The sequence below is a fragment of the Desmodus rotundus genome, chromosome 9, assembly GCF_022682495.2.
Source record: "Desmodus rotundus isolate HL8 chromosome 9, HLdesRot8A.1, whole genome shotgun sequence".
In the NCBI taxonomy this organism is placed as follows: domain Eukaryota; kingdom Metazoa; phylum Chordata; class Mammalia; order Chiroptera; family Phyllostomidae; genus Desmodus; species Desmodus rotundus.
In genome coordinates, this window is record NC_071395.1 from 52,299,026 (window position 1) to 52,315,185 (window position 16,160).

At 46.4% G+C, this 16,160-nt stretch overlaps 1 protein-coding gene across 2 annotated transcripts in view; it reads right to left on the reverse strand.

The window, feature by feature from the left end:
• PEBP4 (phosphatidylethanolamine binding protein 4) overlaps window positions 1–16,160 on the reverse strand; it is a 242,414-nt gene that overhangs the window by 221,753 nt on the left and 4,501 nt on the right. Inside the window, exon 1 of one of the 2 annotated variants that reach the window (XM_045195736.3) lies at window positions 3,015–3,100. The exons of the other annotated variant lie outside the window; for it this stretch is intronic. Within the exon in view, the coding sequence (XP_045051671.1) occupies window positions 3,015–3,035 (21 nt within the window). The 5' untranslated portion in view covers window positions 3,036–3,100. Of the gene's footprint in view, window positions 1–3,014; window positions 3,101–16,160 lie in introns of those variants that run through there. 2 annotated transcript variants of the gene reach the window in all.

Genomic DNA, 16,160 nt, shown 5'->3' on the forward strand with positions numbered 1-16,160 from the left:
CACAGCTGTCAAAAACTGAATCTAAAAAACAAAACAAAACTAAGCAAACAACCAGAACAGGAACAGAATCATAGGTATGGAGATCACAGGGAGGGTTATCAGAGGGGAGGCATAGGGAGAGAATGGGGGAAAAGTGCAAGGATTAAGAAGCATAAATGGTAGTTACAGAATAGACAGGGGGGATGTTAAGAATAGTATAAGAAATGGAGAAGCCAAAAAACTTATATGCATGGCCCATGGACATGAACTAAGGGGGTGGGGAGGATATCGGGTAGAGGGGGGCAAAGGGGGAAAACTTGGGACAACTGTAATAGCATAATCAATAAAATATACTTAAAAATATACAATGGGGTAAAGACAGTCTCTTTAATAAATGGTATTAAAAACCTGGACAGATAAATGCAAAAAACTGAAACTAGGCCACTTTCTTACAACATATACAAAAATAAACTCAAAATAGATTACAGACTTCAATGTAAAACCTAAAGCCATAAAACTCCTGGAAGAAAACATGGGCAGGAAACTCTTCAGCATCACTCTTAGCAATATTTTTTTTTTGGATATGTTGCCTTGGGCAAAGGAAACAAAAGAAAAAAATAAACAAATGGGACTACACCAAATTAAAAAGTTTTTGCACAGCAAAGGAAACCATCAGCAAAATCAAAGACAACCTACTGAATGGGAGAACATATTTACCAATGATACAGCCAATAGGGGTTAATATCCAAAATATATAAGAAAATCATACAACTTTACACGAAAAAACTAAACCATCCAATTTAAAAGTGGGCAGCGGACTGGAATAAACATTTCTCCAAAGAGGAGATAAAGATGGCCAATAGACAAATGAAAAGATGCTCAACATCACTAATTGCCAGAGAAATGCAAGTTAAAACCACCATGAGATAGAGCCTCACACCTGTCAGAATGGCCATCGTTAATAAATCAACAAACGACAAGTGCTGGCGAGAATGTGAAGAAAAGAGAACTCTCATGCACTGTTGGTGGGATTGTATATTGGTGGAGCCACTGTGGAAAACAGTATGGATTTCCCTCAAAAAATTAAAACTAAAACTATCATATAATCTAGCAATTCCACTTCTGGGTGTTTACTCAAAGAAATCCAAAATACTAATTTGAAAAGACATATACACCCCTATGTTCACTGCAGCATTATTTGCAATAGCCAAGATAGGGAAGCAACCCAGGTGCCCACGGATAGGCGAGTGGAGAAAGAAGAAGTGGTGCATGTACACAATGGAATATTGCTCAGCCATGAAGATGAAATCTTGTCATTTGTGACAACATGGATGGACCTAGAGGGTATTATGCTAAGTGAAATAAGTCAGACAGAGAAAGATAAATACCATATGATTTTGCTTATATGTGGAAGATAAAAAACAAAATAAACAAACAAACACAACAGAAATAAACTCACAGATACAGAGGGCAAATTGATGGTCACCAGATGGCTGGGGGTTGGGGAGATGGGCAAATAATGTGAAAGGGATTAAGAAGTACAAATTGTCGGTTATAAAAACAGTCACGGGATATGAAGTACACAGTCAGGAATACAGTCAATAATGTTGTAATAACTATGTGTGGTGCCAGGAGGGTACTAGGCGTATGAGGAGATCGCTTTGTAACACACACAACTGTCTGATCACCGTGCTGTCCATCTGAAACTAATATAATATTATAGGCCAACTGTAATTGAAAAGAAATTTTTAAAAGTTTGTTTCCATATTTCTTTTCTTTTCTAAAATAAATTACATTTATGTGTTCCTTTTGCCTATTTTTATTTGGTAAAAAAAAATTTACTAGTAAATTAAAATCCTTCAGATTTTAAATGCTCAATTGTTACATTAGAATATTTATGAGGACAGTGAAAACTGTGTGTTTATCTTACCAGTGAGAAGAAAAATAAAAATTCATTTAATCATCAAATTCCTTAATAATTCTGAAAAACAGAAGGGTCAGTTCATTTAATCAGGACATTTCGATTGTTATCCTAGCTATCTTCAAAGCGAAAGTTTGAACTAACGTCCAATACCAAGTTTTCTTTAAAAACAAACTCTGTGGATACTGAAAATGAGAGCTCTAAATTCTGAGGAATCTAATCTTCTAATGATTTTGTGTGAAGCCCAGGTACTTTAGAAATCCCAAATTACAACTTTGTGTTTCAACTTGATTACATTAAGTGCACCGCACTCCATAGCTGTGACCCCAACATTTAAAAAAATTTGTTCCAATCTCCTGTATTTAACTTTCTCTTTTTACCATGGCCAATAAAAAGAAACCACTAAATTGCTCTAAGCTGCTCCTTCTTTCCAGTGTGACACATCGTGTTTGTAGCCATTAAAGCAAACAAATTTGTTCACAGCTTTTCCGATTTTAAACTCCTTACCGGTTGTCCTCTGAGATTTATCAATGTATTTCCCAGAATTCTACTGCAGGATATCTAAAAGGTCTGCTTGTCAGAACATATTTTTTCCTTGCATTCTCATTTCCTATGGTAAAAGCAAATTGCCAGGGCCTGGCACGGTGCCTGCCATAACTGATTCAATAACTGTGTGCCACTGGATTTGATTCAACCACTGGTATAAGTGAAAGGGCTCTTTAACTCTGACTGTGGCGACAATTGTTCTCAAACCCGTGCAGTTTCACAGCTGACAGAAAAGCCTGGAGGAGGGCCTGGGGCAGGTCTGGAAGAGCAACCCTCCGCTTCCAGAGCCTAGCGGGCAGCAGCCTCCCCTCTCTCCCCCTCATTCGTTGCTCAGATGGAGCCAGGAGAGGCTCTCCTCCCTGGGGCAGACCGCTGGACATTGTTCCACGTCAGCTGGTTTTGAGAGCTGAGTCTTCTGTTAACCAGATTCAGTTCAATTAGTCCCTGCCAGGAATTCCCAGCTGCCTCTGGTGCCGGCTCCTTCTTGGGGTGGTTTAGGGTGGGAGAGGGGGAGAGGAAGGTGTAAAGAGACAGAAGGTAAGTCACCTTTGCTCCTTCCTCCTCTTACCTGCCACTCAAGAAGCTGCATCTGCGCCCCAGAGGTTGCAGAATGAGCAGCGGTCCCACTCCTGCTGGCATGCTGTCGCTGGGAAGTGCCAGCTTCTCCAGAGGAGTCTAGGGCCTTGGCTTGGCGCTGCGCCCAGTCAGCTGAGCTCCAGCTGCAGCAACGCCATGCTGCTCTGCCCAGGCAGCCCACATCCCGCCACTTTCCCCTCAGCCCGCGCCCGCCAACCCCAGGCCTCCCCACTGGGATTTAAGGGCCCCAGTTTCTACATGGGGGTGTCTGTCACAGAGGGGCTAAGGCTGGGACCTGCCCAGGGCATTTCTTCAGCAGAGCTAGAGGGGAGAAGCCTCCCATGGCTCACAGTGATCTGGTCCTGCACTGGTACCATTCCACACACCCCAGTGCAGGCAACTCAGAGGCCACAAGTCTGCCATCATCTCTGTTATCATTCAGGCGAAGGGAGGCCCTGGGCAACAAGGCAATGTCTATTTGGAACTTCTCCCCCAGTCTCCTGGCCTTACCACCTGTGGGTGGGTGGCTCTGCTGCACTGCCTCCTTCCCCACCAGCCACGCCCTTACTGTTACTCCATGAGTCTCAAGTCTTTCTTATGTACCGGGTGGAACTACCTAACAAATGAGACTCGATCTTCTGCAAACTCCAGTCCATTGGGATGGACACTGTCCTGTGGATTGTGGGTGCCTTGCAACCTCCCTTTAGAAAATAGTGGGCATGGATGATTGGTCCTGCCTGCCACATGCATGAATGGGAATATAGATCACATGTAGATATGTTTGCACCAATATGTAGAGTACTGTACACCAATCCAGTGAAACAGAGTTCAAATAGTTTCACCAAAAAGAGCTGAAACTCTGAGGGTAATAGTTTGGCCATAGAAAAGCATGAACAGAATGTGGGGGGGTGGAATACAACTTGAGTTTGGTCATAACGCACGTTTTTATTTTCTACCTAAGGGAAACAAGGTTTTTGGTAGAGGCATAGCATTTATCACGAAAGGAACTGATTTTACATACCTTGAATGGTTTGTTAAATGTTCAATAGCACAATTTTTCCCCTGGAATTTATGTGGGTTCTTTGGAATGAGGTTCCATTGTTGACGGTTGTTGAAAGTGCCCTCTTCCATGTTATGCTTATTCAGGGGTGCACACAAGTCTCTTCCTGACCAAAGATATGGCCGGAGAGCCTTCGCACTGGCTGGGGTGATGGACATGATCTGGAACCTTTTTTCCTATGCAGAAGTTTGGTCCTGAATAACCAGTTACAATGTGGGGAGGCACACTGAGCGTGTTCAGAGCAGTGTGAAACACATAGTATTTTTACTTTATTTACTTTCACTGTCTGAATGTTCTACTCTGAAACTGTATGCTCAGAAAAGATAAGATATAAAAAAAGGCTATATATGTAGTGCTATACATATAGTATGCTACTGATTATGTATTTTAAAATTTCCATCTACTAGTGGTGAAAATTGTAGTGGTTTTAAATTTTTTATATTTTCCAACTTTGCTGCAATTATTAATAATATTTATAAGTGAACATCTGTGAACTATAGAACCAGGGAAATATTTTTAAAATAAAATACTATTTCTTCTTTTTTTTAAGATTTTATTTTTTTATTTTTTAAAAATATATTTATTGATTATGCTATTACAGTTGTCCCATTCCCCCCCCCACTCCACTCCATCCTGACCCCCCTCCCTCCCACATTCCCCCCCCTATAGTTCATGTCCATGGGTCATACTTATAAGTTCTTTGGCTTCTACATTTCCTATACTATTCTTACCCTCCCCCTGTCTATTTTCCACCTATCATTTATGCTACTTATTCTCTGTATCTTTCCCCCCTCTCTCCCCCTCCCACTCCCCTATTGATAACCCTCCATGTGATCTCCATTTCTGTGGTTCTGTTCCTGTTCTAGTCGTTTGCTTAGTTTGCTTTTGTTTTTGCTTTAGGTGTGGTTGTTAATAACTGTGAGTTTGCTGTCATTTTCACTGTTCATATTTTTTATCTTCTTTTTCTTAGATAAGTCCCTTTGACATTTCATATAATAAGGGCTTGGTGATGATGAACTCCTTGAACTTGACCTTATCTGAGAAGCACTTTATTTGCCCTTCCATTCTAAATGATAGCTTTGCTGGATACAATAATCTTGGATGTAGGTCCTTGCCTTTCATGACTTGGAATACTTCTTGCCAGCCCCTTCTTGCCTGTAAGGTCTCTTTGGAGAAATCAGCTGACAGTCTTATGGGAACTCCTTTGTAGGTATCTGTGTCCTTTTCTCTTGCTGCTTCTAAGATTCTCTCCTTCTGTTTCATCTTAGGTAATGTAATTATGATGTGCCTTGGTGTGTTCCTCCTTGGGTCCCACTTCTTTGGGACTCTCTGAGCTTCCTGGACTTCCTGGAACTCTATTTCCTTTGCCAGGTGAGGGAAGTTCTCCTTCATTATTTGTTGAAATAAGTTTTCAATTTTTTGTTCTTCCTCTTCTCCTTCTGGCACCCCTATAATTCGGATGTTGGAACGTTTCAAGGCGTCCTGAAGGTTCCTAAGCCTCTCCTCATTTTTCTGAATTCTTGTTGCTCCATTCTTTTCTGGTTAGATGTTTCTTTCTTTCTTCTGGTCCACACTGTTGATTTGGGTCTCAGTTTCCTTCGCATCACTATTGGTTCCCTGTCCATTTTCCTTTGTTTAGCATAGCCTTCATTTTTTCATCTAATTTGCGACCAAATTCAACCAATTCTGTGAGCATCCTGATTACCACTGTTTTGAACTGTGCATCTGATAGGTTGGCTATCTCTTCGTTGCTTAGTTGTATTTTTTCTGGAGCTTTGATCTGTTCTTTCATTTGGGTCATTTTTTTTTTGGTCTTGGCGCGTCTGTTACTTAAAGGGGCGGAGCCTTAGGTGTTCACTGGGGCTGGATAACGCTGGTTGCTGCACTGTGACGCTGTACGTGGGGAAGGGGCCAAGAGGGAGCAATGGCGCTTACTCCACTCTCTGCTGGTTTTCAGTCACTCCCTCCACTACCCACAATCAAACTGGGTCCCTCTAGTGCTGATTCCTGAGTGGGTGGGCTTGTGCACACTCTAGGCCCCTGTGGGTCTCTCCAATGAACTCTCCCATGAGGCTGGGCGTTTCTCCTGCTGCCGCCTCAACCCCTACAGGTGTTTTCAATCAGAGGTTTGAGGCTTAATTTCCCTGAGCTGGAGCCCTGGGTTGCGCAGTCTGTTTCACTCCCCCGCCATTCCTCCAGGTTTATCTGTGCATGAATGTGGGGCTGTGGGGGCTGCTAGCGGTCACACTGCCTGACCCATTCATCCCACAATCCGCCACGTCTCTGGATCAGGCCACATTGCTGTGAGTCCTATCCGCCCCTCCTACCAGTCTGGATGAATGTTTCTTCTTTATCTCCTTGGTTGTCGGACTTCCGTGCAGTTCGATTTTCTGTCAGTTCTGGTTGTTTTTTGTTTTTAAATTGTTTTTGTCCTTCTTTTGGTTGTGCAAGGAGGCACAGTGTGTCTACCTACACCTCCATCTTGGCCGGAACTCCCAAAATACTGTTTCTTCTTAAAAACAAAAACAAGCAAAAAAACTCAACTGGTACAAATCAATTACAGGTGGAGTTATAACATACAGGGTCCAGCAGAAGTAAGGTTTGCTTGAGTGCGGTTGATAGGGTAATAATATGGGTGAAATAATTTAGAGTTTTAATTTGAACATTTCACCTAAAATGTCATATGGAGTGCTTGAGTGTGATATTGTTATGTTACAGAATTACATGCTTATGATTTTGTAATAAAATATTTTGTAATAAAAAGGGGCGTTATTTGTGCCAGACGCTGTATATTAAATCATCAAGGAAATGACAAACATGGAATGCAGAATGGGGTCCCTGTGTTGGAGAGGTGGCAGGTAAGGATGGGGAGTTACTCACGTGTAGCTTCACCCACACAATTTATTGGTTGTATTATACTTTTTCAGTTGATTAAGGGGTTCACAGTTGTCTGGGTCTTTACTATCTTCCATAGCTTAGATGTCTGTAATACTTTAATGTACCACATGGTACATTGTTTAAAAAATGTTAATGAGTACAAAAGGAAACATGCAGCAAAACCAAAGCCTGTGAGTGAATCCCTTTGACTTGAATTCAGACAGTCTGACTTGGGATTCCAAACTCCTAAGCCTATATGGTCAGGATGTACTGTTGTCTTCTTAAAGGTGCTTTTAGAGACTTCTGGCCAAGATAGAGGCATAGCTAGATGCACTTTGCCTCCTCACACAACCAAAAGAAGGATAACAACAAATTTAAAAACAAAATACAACCAGATCTGCCAGAAAACCAAACTATATGGAAGTCTGATAACCAAGAAGTTAAAGAAGAAACATTAATTCAGACTGGTAGGAGGGGCAGAGCTGGGTAGCTGGGGCAGAGAGGACTGTGAGACAAGGTGGCAGCTGGTGGTCCCACATTTGCTTATGGATAAACCAGGAGGAAGAATTAGGGAGCAAGACAGACCCCACAAGCCAGGATCCCAGCGTGGGAAAAGAAAGCCTCAAAACCTCTGGCTGTAAAAATCTGTGGGGGTTGCAATGGCGGGAGAAACTCCCAGCCTCACAAGAGAGTTCATTGCAGAGACCCATAGGGTCCTAGAATATACACAAACACACCCACCCAGGAATCAGCACCAGAAGGGCCCAATTTACTTGTAGGTAGTGGGAGAAGTGACTGAAAGCTGACTGAACCAAGCAAGCAGCATTATTCCCTCTCTGACCCCTCCCCGACATGCAGCGCCACAACAAAGTGATGTGGTTGCCCCACCCTGGCAATTCCTAAGGCTCCACCCCTTACAGCGTAACTAGTGTGCCGAGACAAAGAAATATGGCCCAAATTGAAGAACAGATCAAAACTCTTGAAAAAGAACTATGAAGAGATAGCCAATCTATCAGATGCAGAGTTCAAAACACTGGCCAGTCAGGATGCTCACAGAAATGGCTGAGTATGGTCACAAAACAGAGGAAAAAGTAAAGGCTATGAAAAGTGAAATAAAGCAAAATATACAGGGAACCAACAGTGAAAGGAAGGAAACCAGGACTCAAAATCAACAATTCGGACCAGAAGGAAGAAATAAACATTCAACCAGAACAAAGTGAATAAACAAGAATTCAAAAAATTGAGGAGAGGCTTAGGAACCTCCAGGACAACTTTAAACATTCCAACATTGGGATCATAGAGGTGCTGGAAGGAGAAGAGGAAGAGCAAGAAATTGAAAAACTTATTTGAAAAAATAATGGAGAACTTCCCTCATCTGGCAAAGGAAATAGAGTTCCAGGAAGTCCAGGAAGCTCAGAGAGTCCCAAAGAAGTGGGACCCAAGGAAGCACACACCAAGCAAGGCACATCATAATTACATTTCCCAAGATTAAAGATAAGGAGAGAATCTTAAAAGCAGCAAGAGAAAAGGACCCAGTTACCTACAAAGGAGTTCCCATAAGACTATTAGCTGATTTCTCAAAAGAGACCTTACAGGCAAGAAGGGGCTGGCAAGAAGTATTCCAAGTCATGAAAGGCAAGGACCTACATCCAAGATTATTGTATCCAGCAAAGCTATCATTTAGAATGGAAGGGCAGATAAAGTGCTTCCCAGGTAAAGTAAAGCTAAAGGAGTTCATAATCACCAAGCCATTATTATATGAAATGTTAAAGGGACTTACCTAAGAAAAAGAAGAAGATCAAAACTATGAACAGTGAAATGGCAACAAACTCCCAACTATCAACCACTGAATCTAAAAAAATAAAAGCAAACTAAGCAAACAACTAGGACAGGAACAGAATCACAGAAATGGAGATCACATGGAGGATTACCAGAGGGGAGGGGGAGGGGGAGGGGTGAGAATGGAGGAAAAGATACAGGGAATGAGAAGCATAATTGGTAGGTACAAGATAGACAGGGGGATGTTAAGAATAGTATGGGAAATGGAGAAGCCAAAGAACTTATATGTATGACCCATAGACATGAATGAACTAAGGGGGTGGGGAATGCTGGAGAGAGGGGGTGCAGGGTGGAGGAGATAAAGGGGAAAAAATGGGGCAACTGTAACAGGATAATCAATAAAGTATACTTTAAAAAGAAAATAAAATCTTCTAAAAACAAGAAAAAAAAGGTGCTTTTAATTTGAAAAAAATCCTGATTATAATCATTGGTGTGGGTATGGAGGCACAGACTCATTTTCTTATTGCCACCCTTTACTCCTCTGCATCTTCCTAAACAATCATGGTCACCAAGTGTGGCTAAGAGGGAGCTGAGATGATGCTGAACGCATGCTTCTCTAGCGCCCCCTGCAGGCCAGCTCTGCCCTAACAAAGAGTAGGGTAGCAGCTAGACCTCAAGGCATCATGTCACTGACAGGCCAACTCCCTGACCTGGCTGATGGGTCTTCTGACTGAAGTTACTTTTTAGGGCTGGACAACATGTGAGGGCTTTGCTTCCAGAATCTGCTAAGGATCTCCCTTGGCCCTGCCCCTTTTGTGCACTCCCAGGGGCCCGCCTAGCCGACTGGCACAGAGCCTTTTATTTCTCAGCAAAGCAGCTGGAAGGGTCAGGGTGGGCTGTAAGTCCTGAGCCATGGCAGTGGGGGGAGGTAAGAGGTCAAAGACAGTCTGGGAAAGGGGTGGAGAGAGCAATTGCCTTCTGGAGGAGTGGAGGTAGATCGCTCGCCTGTCCAAAGATGGTAACAAGGCCTCCAGTAGCTCAGCTCTGGGTTCTGCACAGCCCTGAGTGGGGAGGAAACTGATTAGGAGGCTGGCCTGCTGGTCCCACCCCTGGATACAGTAACTGTGTCCCTTACCTGGCCCCCTGTGGGCTGGCTTCAGACTCCAGCCCCTAAAATCCGTATATTGTTCCCTCATGCCTTCTCTCCCACTACCTTGGCCTGGGACACTGTTTGTGGCCAGGGAATCGTGACATCCCAGCTGTCACCACCTGGAGCGCCTGCCCCTATCCTTCAGGCAGTAGGATCCATTTCTCCAAAAAGAAACTGAGCAGCCGCCCTAACCCTGATTCTCGCTCTCTCTCGCCCCAGCCCACCCAATTTTGTTCCTTTTTCTAGTCACACCTGGCCAAGGACCTTCAGGCTTGCTCCAGGAATTCCTCCCCAGGCAACAGAGATCCCAGGGCCACCCGCTGTCACCTCCTTGCCAATAGCTGAGTGAGGGAGCTCCTTTTGTTTTAGAAAGGGATGAGGCTGAGCCTGAGATTTCTTGGGACCTGAGGGTGTCCCTGCTCAGCTGGGCATAGCCCTCCCACAGGTGTCAGCTTGGCCAAATGAGGTGACTGATTAAGGATCCAGCTGTCCACCTTGACAGCTGACCTTTGCCTGGGCTCTAAGGTACAGTGATTTTATGTCTTCTCCCTGTGCCCTTACCTTTGAGCATAAGTTCTCATCTCCAGCTCTCAAGACTCATTGGTTCTTCTGTTTGGAGATATGTGTGTGTGTGCGTATGCATATATATGTGTATATATAATGTATATATGTATATGTAAATATATATATACATATATAATATATGTTAGCTTTTCCATCAACTGAGTTAGAAACCCATGCCTTGAGGCATGAAAACATTTCCACATTCTGGACTCTTTATGGGGAAAGGACTGTGGAGGGTGTGGGCTGGGACAGGGCTTTGAGACAAGTCTCAGCCGGTTTCTTCCTGTTTCTCTGCTTTCTCTGTCCCTATGGCCATGAAGCTCCTGCTGACCCTCCCTGAAGGCAGATTATGACATCACGTGATAACATAACACAGTCAGAATTTCAAAACTGGGGGAGATCATCCCACAGAACCTGCTAGTTTCATACATGAGGAAACTGAAACCCAGAGGTAAAGTTTGGCACCGGGGCCATAGAACTGGGCCTGACAACAGCCACAGACTTTCTGTGTGACTTTGCCCTGGCTGGTTTCTCCTCTGGGCCTCAGTTTTCTCATCCGTGAGATAAGGAGGGTTGTATTCATACGAACAAAGGACAACACGATAATGCTTGAAAATCAGGGCTCAGTCGCCAGGCTCATCAACATGTTAATGCTTTAAAATGCTGCCTCCCCCAACAGGCTCTGAGCCAGCAGCCAGATGAGAAACCTCGATCTGGGGCAGCCTGCTTTGTGCCCCTGGCAAGTCCCATCACGTCTTGAAGCTTCAGTGTCCTCACCTACCAAATGGGGGTAGCAATAGTACCTCCTTATAGTATCGTTAGCAAGTTTAAATATAGTAATATGTATAGTTCAATACTGGGCATGTAATAAACTGTCTATAAATAATAATAATTGTTATTGAAAGGACAAAGTCAGTACCATTTGCTATCACGGCACCATTTACCGAGCAGGTCTATGTCCTCGTTAAACATGACTGCCGATTTACTCTTCTGAGCTTATCCGCAGGACTGAAAATTACTGGAAAGCAAGAACAGAACGTGTGTGACTCACAACTTCCTACAGCTACAGGCAACAAACTGTGGCCCGCAACAGGCCACACAACAGCAACCCCACCCTTTTTTAATCCAATTATAATCCAGTAAAACCTCAAGGCCCCACCCCTCAATGCTGGTGAGTCTTTCACACCATGCCCCTCTCCTCTCTTGGAAAGTGAATAAAATCTTTACTTTCTACACTTTCTTCTCTTTGTGAACCCTTTCACAGCCCATGTCACTGACCACCTAACAATTATTATTGTTAAACTTCAGATCCTCGATGCCTGGGATGGCATCGTTGTCATTTTAGAACCCGCACAGTGTCTGGCATGGGATCAGTGGAAGAAAGGATAAATGAATGAATAAGCAAAAGTGGCTCCTTTTTTCTGGAGACCCAGGACAGGCGAGCAGACTGGCTGCACAGGCAGGTCAGGTGCCTTCAGCCTGGTGGGGCTGTCAGCAGGCCAAGCCCTCTCTGCCTGCTGCACAGTCACCGCAGGCCCAGGAGGCAGCATGTGCTCAGGACTCTGACAACCTGACAGTTCTTGGCCAGGTCTGACTGGAAAGAAGAGCAAAGTTGGACTGAAACCTCCATGTACCTGGACCCAGGTCCTCAGCTCTGCACATGGAGAATGGCGGCTGGAGCCATGTAAGCTCTGCGTGCCGGCCACTCTGCTGCCCATGGCTGCCCATGCCCTGTGGGGTATGGAGACGACAGCATGGGTTCCCTCTCATGTCTGCCTGTAGCTCTAGGATGCCACCCATTGCACAGGCTCCCAGACAGCTTTCAGGGAGTCCCCTAGCTGGAAGAAGAGGGTAGGTTGGGAGAAAGGTAGGGTGACCAAGAACTTTCCAGAACTGTGGTAAGCCAGACTAAGTTGAGGCATATGTTCAGTGGCCTTGGTGGTACCCTGGACTGTGTTTCCAAGAGGCCAAGTTTCAACAACCTGCCCCCCAGCCACTCTGTCCAGGGACCTGTGTCACAGGCTGTGGCATGGGCTGGCCTGTTCCATGGGAAGTTCCCAGCTCTGAGCACCAGCTCCTCTACCTTCTGTGTCCCGGTACCCATTCCCTGGTCTGCCTGGCTTCTCCGAATCTCACTTCATGCCCTGCCACAGGGGTCTGGGAAACCGGGAGTGACTGGCCTGCAAAGCACTGCTTTGGCTGGGATGAGGAACACCGGCCCCTCTGCACAGCCTCTCCTCTCTCAGCCACGCCCCTGGAGGGGCTGCAGTTGCCACAGGGTAGCTGGCTGCTCACTGGCTGGTTGGAGACTGAGAGAAGGCTTTAGGGCCCAAGAAGGCCACAGACAGTGCAGTTGTCCTGTTGGTCCCTCCCCACTGTCACCACCTCAGGAAACTTCAGGCTGGTCTTCTCTGACCACCTGCTCATCTAGGGTTGAATAATGCCCATTAGAGTCCCCAGCATCCTGGCCGTCTGCCTGCTTGCCACCCTCCTCTCTTTGACCACGCCAGAGCCACGTGTGTGCATTCGTATAGAAATCTCCATGCAGGAGGTAAGGGAAGGAAAAGGAATAAATAGGAGAGACAGAGAGAAGGGAGAAGGAGAGGTAAGGAGGAAAGGAGGAGACAAGAAAGGGGGCCTGTGAAGGTGGGTGAAGTGGGTCCCAGACTGATCCCAGACTCCATGGGGAGCCTAGAGCTCCGGGGAGCTGGGGGCGGTCTTCTCCTCTGGTTATAAAAAACCAGGGCCAGAGGCTCCTCAGACACCTCCAGGTCAACCTCCTGACTTTACTGAGGACCCCGAGGGGATGGGGACCTGGTTCCAGACTTCACTCCCGCACTCTTTACACCATTCTCTTTCCCGTGTTGCTGGAGTCCCAGAACCACGAAGGTTCCAGGGTCGGGCAAAGGATGCAGGGGCGGGTCTGGCCTGGAGCCCTGCAAGGGGGACTCAGGGTGCAGGTGAGAACCAGGTACCTTCTGGATGGACCCACAAAACCCTTTAATGTGAGTCCAAAGCAGCTGCAACCCTCAACTCACCTCTGGTTACTGACATGCAGCAATACCCAAGGTGGGTTGAAGTTCAGAGTAAGCTGACTTTGACAACAACCCTAGGCCCTCTAAGTATTTACTAAACAAACCATGTCCACCTAGTGGGGAAGCCTAATTTACTATGTGTTTTTTTAAAGTTTTACTTATTTATTTTTAGAAAGAGGGGAAGGGAGGGAGAAAGAGAGGGAGAGAAACGTCGATCAGCTACCTCTCGTACATGCCTGGACCGGGAGTGAACCCGCAACCCAGGCATGTGCCCCGACAAGGCAAACTTTCTCTTTGCGGGATGACGCCCAACCAACTGAGCCACACTGGTCAGGGCGGGGCAGCCTAATTTAAACCAGCCTCATTGCCACTTGATTTGCTTTTAAGACACCCTATTCTGTGCCCTGTGTTCCTGTACCTGGAAGCAGTGAACAGTAATCCACACTCACAACAGACCACTTCTGAAGGTCAACAGGAAACTTTCCCATTCCCAACATCAACTATCATCCCTGTGAGCTGCAGTGGAACCAGCTACCATGGGGTGACGTGGGTCAGGAGAGAGCAGACTGGGGGCTTTTGGACATGCACCACCCCTGCCCCTCCTCCAGCGTGCTCCCCCTCCCCCTGAGCATCCCAGGCACATGAAAACGTATGGGGAACATTTGGGGCTTTTTATAATCGTTATTTGTTAACAGCCAGGCTATTTTTTCCCATGTTGCAAGAGGTGCCAGTGCCTCATGAAAAAACTGAGAAAAAAAAACAAGTCTATTTTGGGGTGATCAGCCTCCTCCGAGCTTCTCCCTCGCAGCTCTGCAGGGCTCCAGAAGTGGGCCTGCCCTCTCTCAGGCCCACAGCTTGTTGAAGCGAAGGTGCCTAGTCCCAGACAGACTGTGGCTAGGGGTGTACTTTTATCCCCATCTTGTAACTTTTTGACTTATGTAGGCCTGCCTAGTGGGGGTTTCCAAAGTCTCCGTCTTGTCCTAAGAAATTAGCACCCCAGGAGAGTGGGGTGGGCCATGCACTCCCCCCCCACCCCCCACAGCGTTGGTGGTGGTGGTGTTGGCAGCTCTTAAACACGTAAGTGCTCCCATTTTTCTGCTGAACAAAGAGCTGCTACAAAGCTGCAGCATCGACTATAGGGAGGCCTCTGCCAGCTGCAGCTCCCCCAGAGGCCAGGCCAGGGTAGAGGGAGTGGGTGAGTGGGCAGAGGGTTCTGCGTGCTCATATGCCTACCTGTAGAGGCTCTGGCCAGACGGTTGGGGGTGGATTCCTCGGTTCTTGCCCTGAGCAGCCCTGCCCATCCACAGTGTGTCTGTAGAAGTCTGCAAGGCTCCGGTTGGGCTTTGTGGATACCAAGCGAATTCTCATTTGTGTTCCTTTTACTGCCTCACCCTGTTTGTTCATTTCTTCAGGACACCCACTGGGCACCAGGGCCAAAGTGGGCACCGATTTTCCAACCCTGCCAGTTAGACTCTCAGAAATCTGCCCCCCACCCCAGTTTTGCCCATGTGCTCTCTGCAACCTGCTCCCTATACACGGCCCAGGTAGCACAGGCACAAATGGAGTTGGGCCCCATTTTATGCGGGGGTGCTAAGCATAGGTCTGTTGGAGGGCAGGGGTGGGGAGCAGACATAAGTGGAGGAAGAGTTAGAAGGATCACACAATCTCTGGTCTCAGCCCTCAAAGGCGCCATGAGAAGATTACTTTGCTGCCTCCTGTCTTTGGGCAAGCAATATTGTTATCCCCAACAGAAGAACAGAGAGGCTAAGTTCCTTGCCCAAAATCACACAGCCAGTTCCTGGTGGCTGCTACTAGGAGAGCTGCTGCTGCCCACATCTCCGCCCATATCTGGGGACTCTTCTTCCCTTGGCTTTCTTCTGTCTTGTCACCATCCTGCACCTTGGGGGTTGTGACAGAGATGCCCTTCCATTACCCTTTAACAATCCAGTGCCAACTGCTTCCAGACGTGTCTGGCTGGCCTTTCCAAGCCTGTCCTTGATTATTCCCTATCTCTCCTGAAATTCTAGAATTTTTTTTGTGGCTGAATTGGTCCCAATATTGTGACTCGCCATGTAAGGAAACTGCAGTCAGGGATGATTGCAGAATTAGATTTTCTCTCTGCATCCCCCCCCACTCCCAAATACTTCCTCCTTCCGCTCTCAGCCTTGGCAGCCATCAGCTGATACTTTGCCGAGTCCCAGTCAGGGTCAGGAACTGCTCTGATGAAAAGGATGGATGATAAAATCCAGGCCTTCCGTGCTAGGAACCCATATTAGATGTCGGTGCTGGAATGAATCTTGGAGGTCCCTAACATTGCACATGAGAAAGCTGAGGCCCAGAGAGGAGCAGGAATTGTCTGACATCACATAAAGTGAGGACGGAATCCAGGCCCCTGATGGACAATGGACCACTTTCTAAGTCACCAAGCCAGTTTAGAGCATGCAGACGCCCTCACAGCATGGCGTACACCATGACCCCAGTTCTTGCTCCTCAGGCAGCCCCTTCACTCCCTGGGTGGCCTCTGCCTTGGTCTCTGGGCTGGGTGTCTCAGCCCCTTGGGCTTGGACAACAGGAGCCATGCTCTTGCTCTGAGTGAGACCCTCGCTTGGGCTAATGGACCTGGCTGTACTTCGCTCTTTCTCCCACTGCGTTCCCCTGGTCTGTGCCACTCCC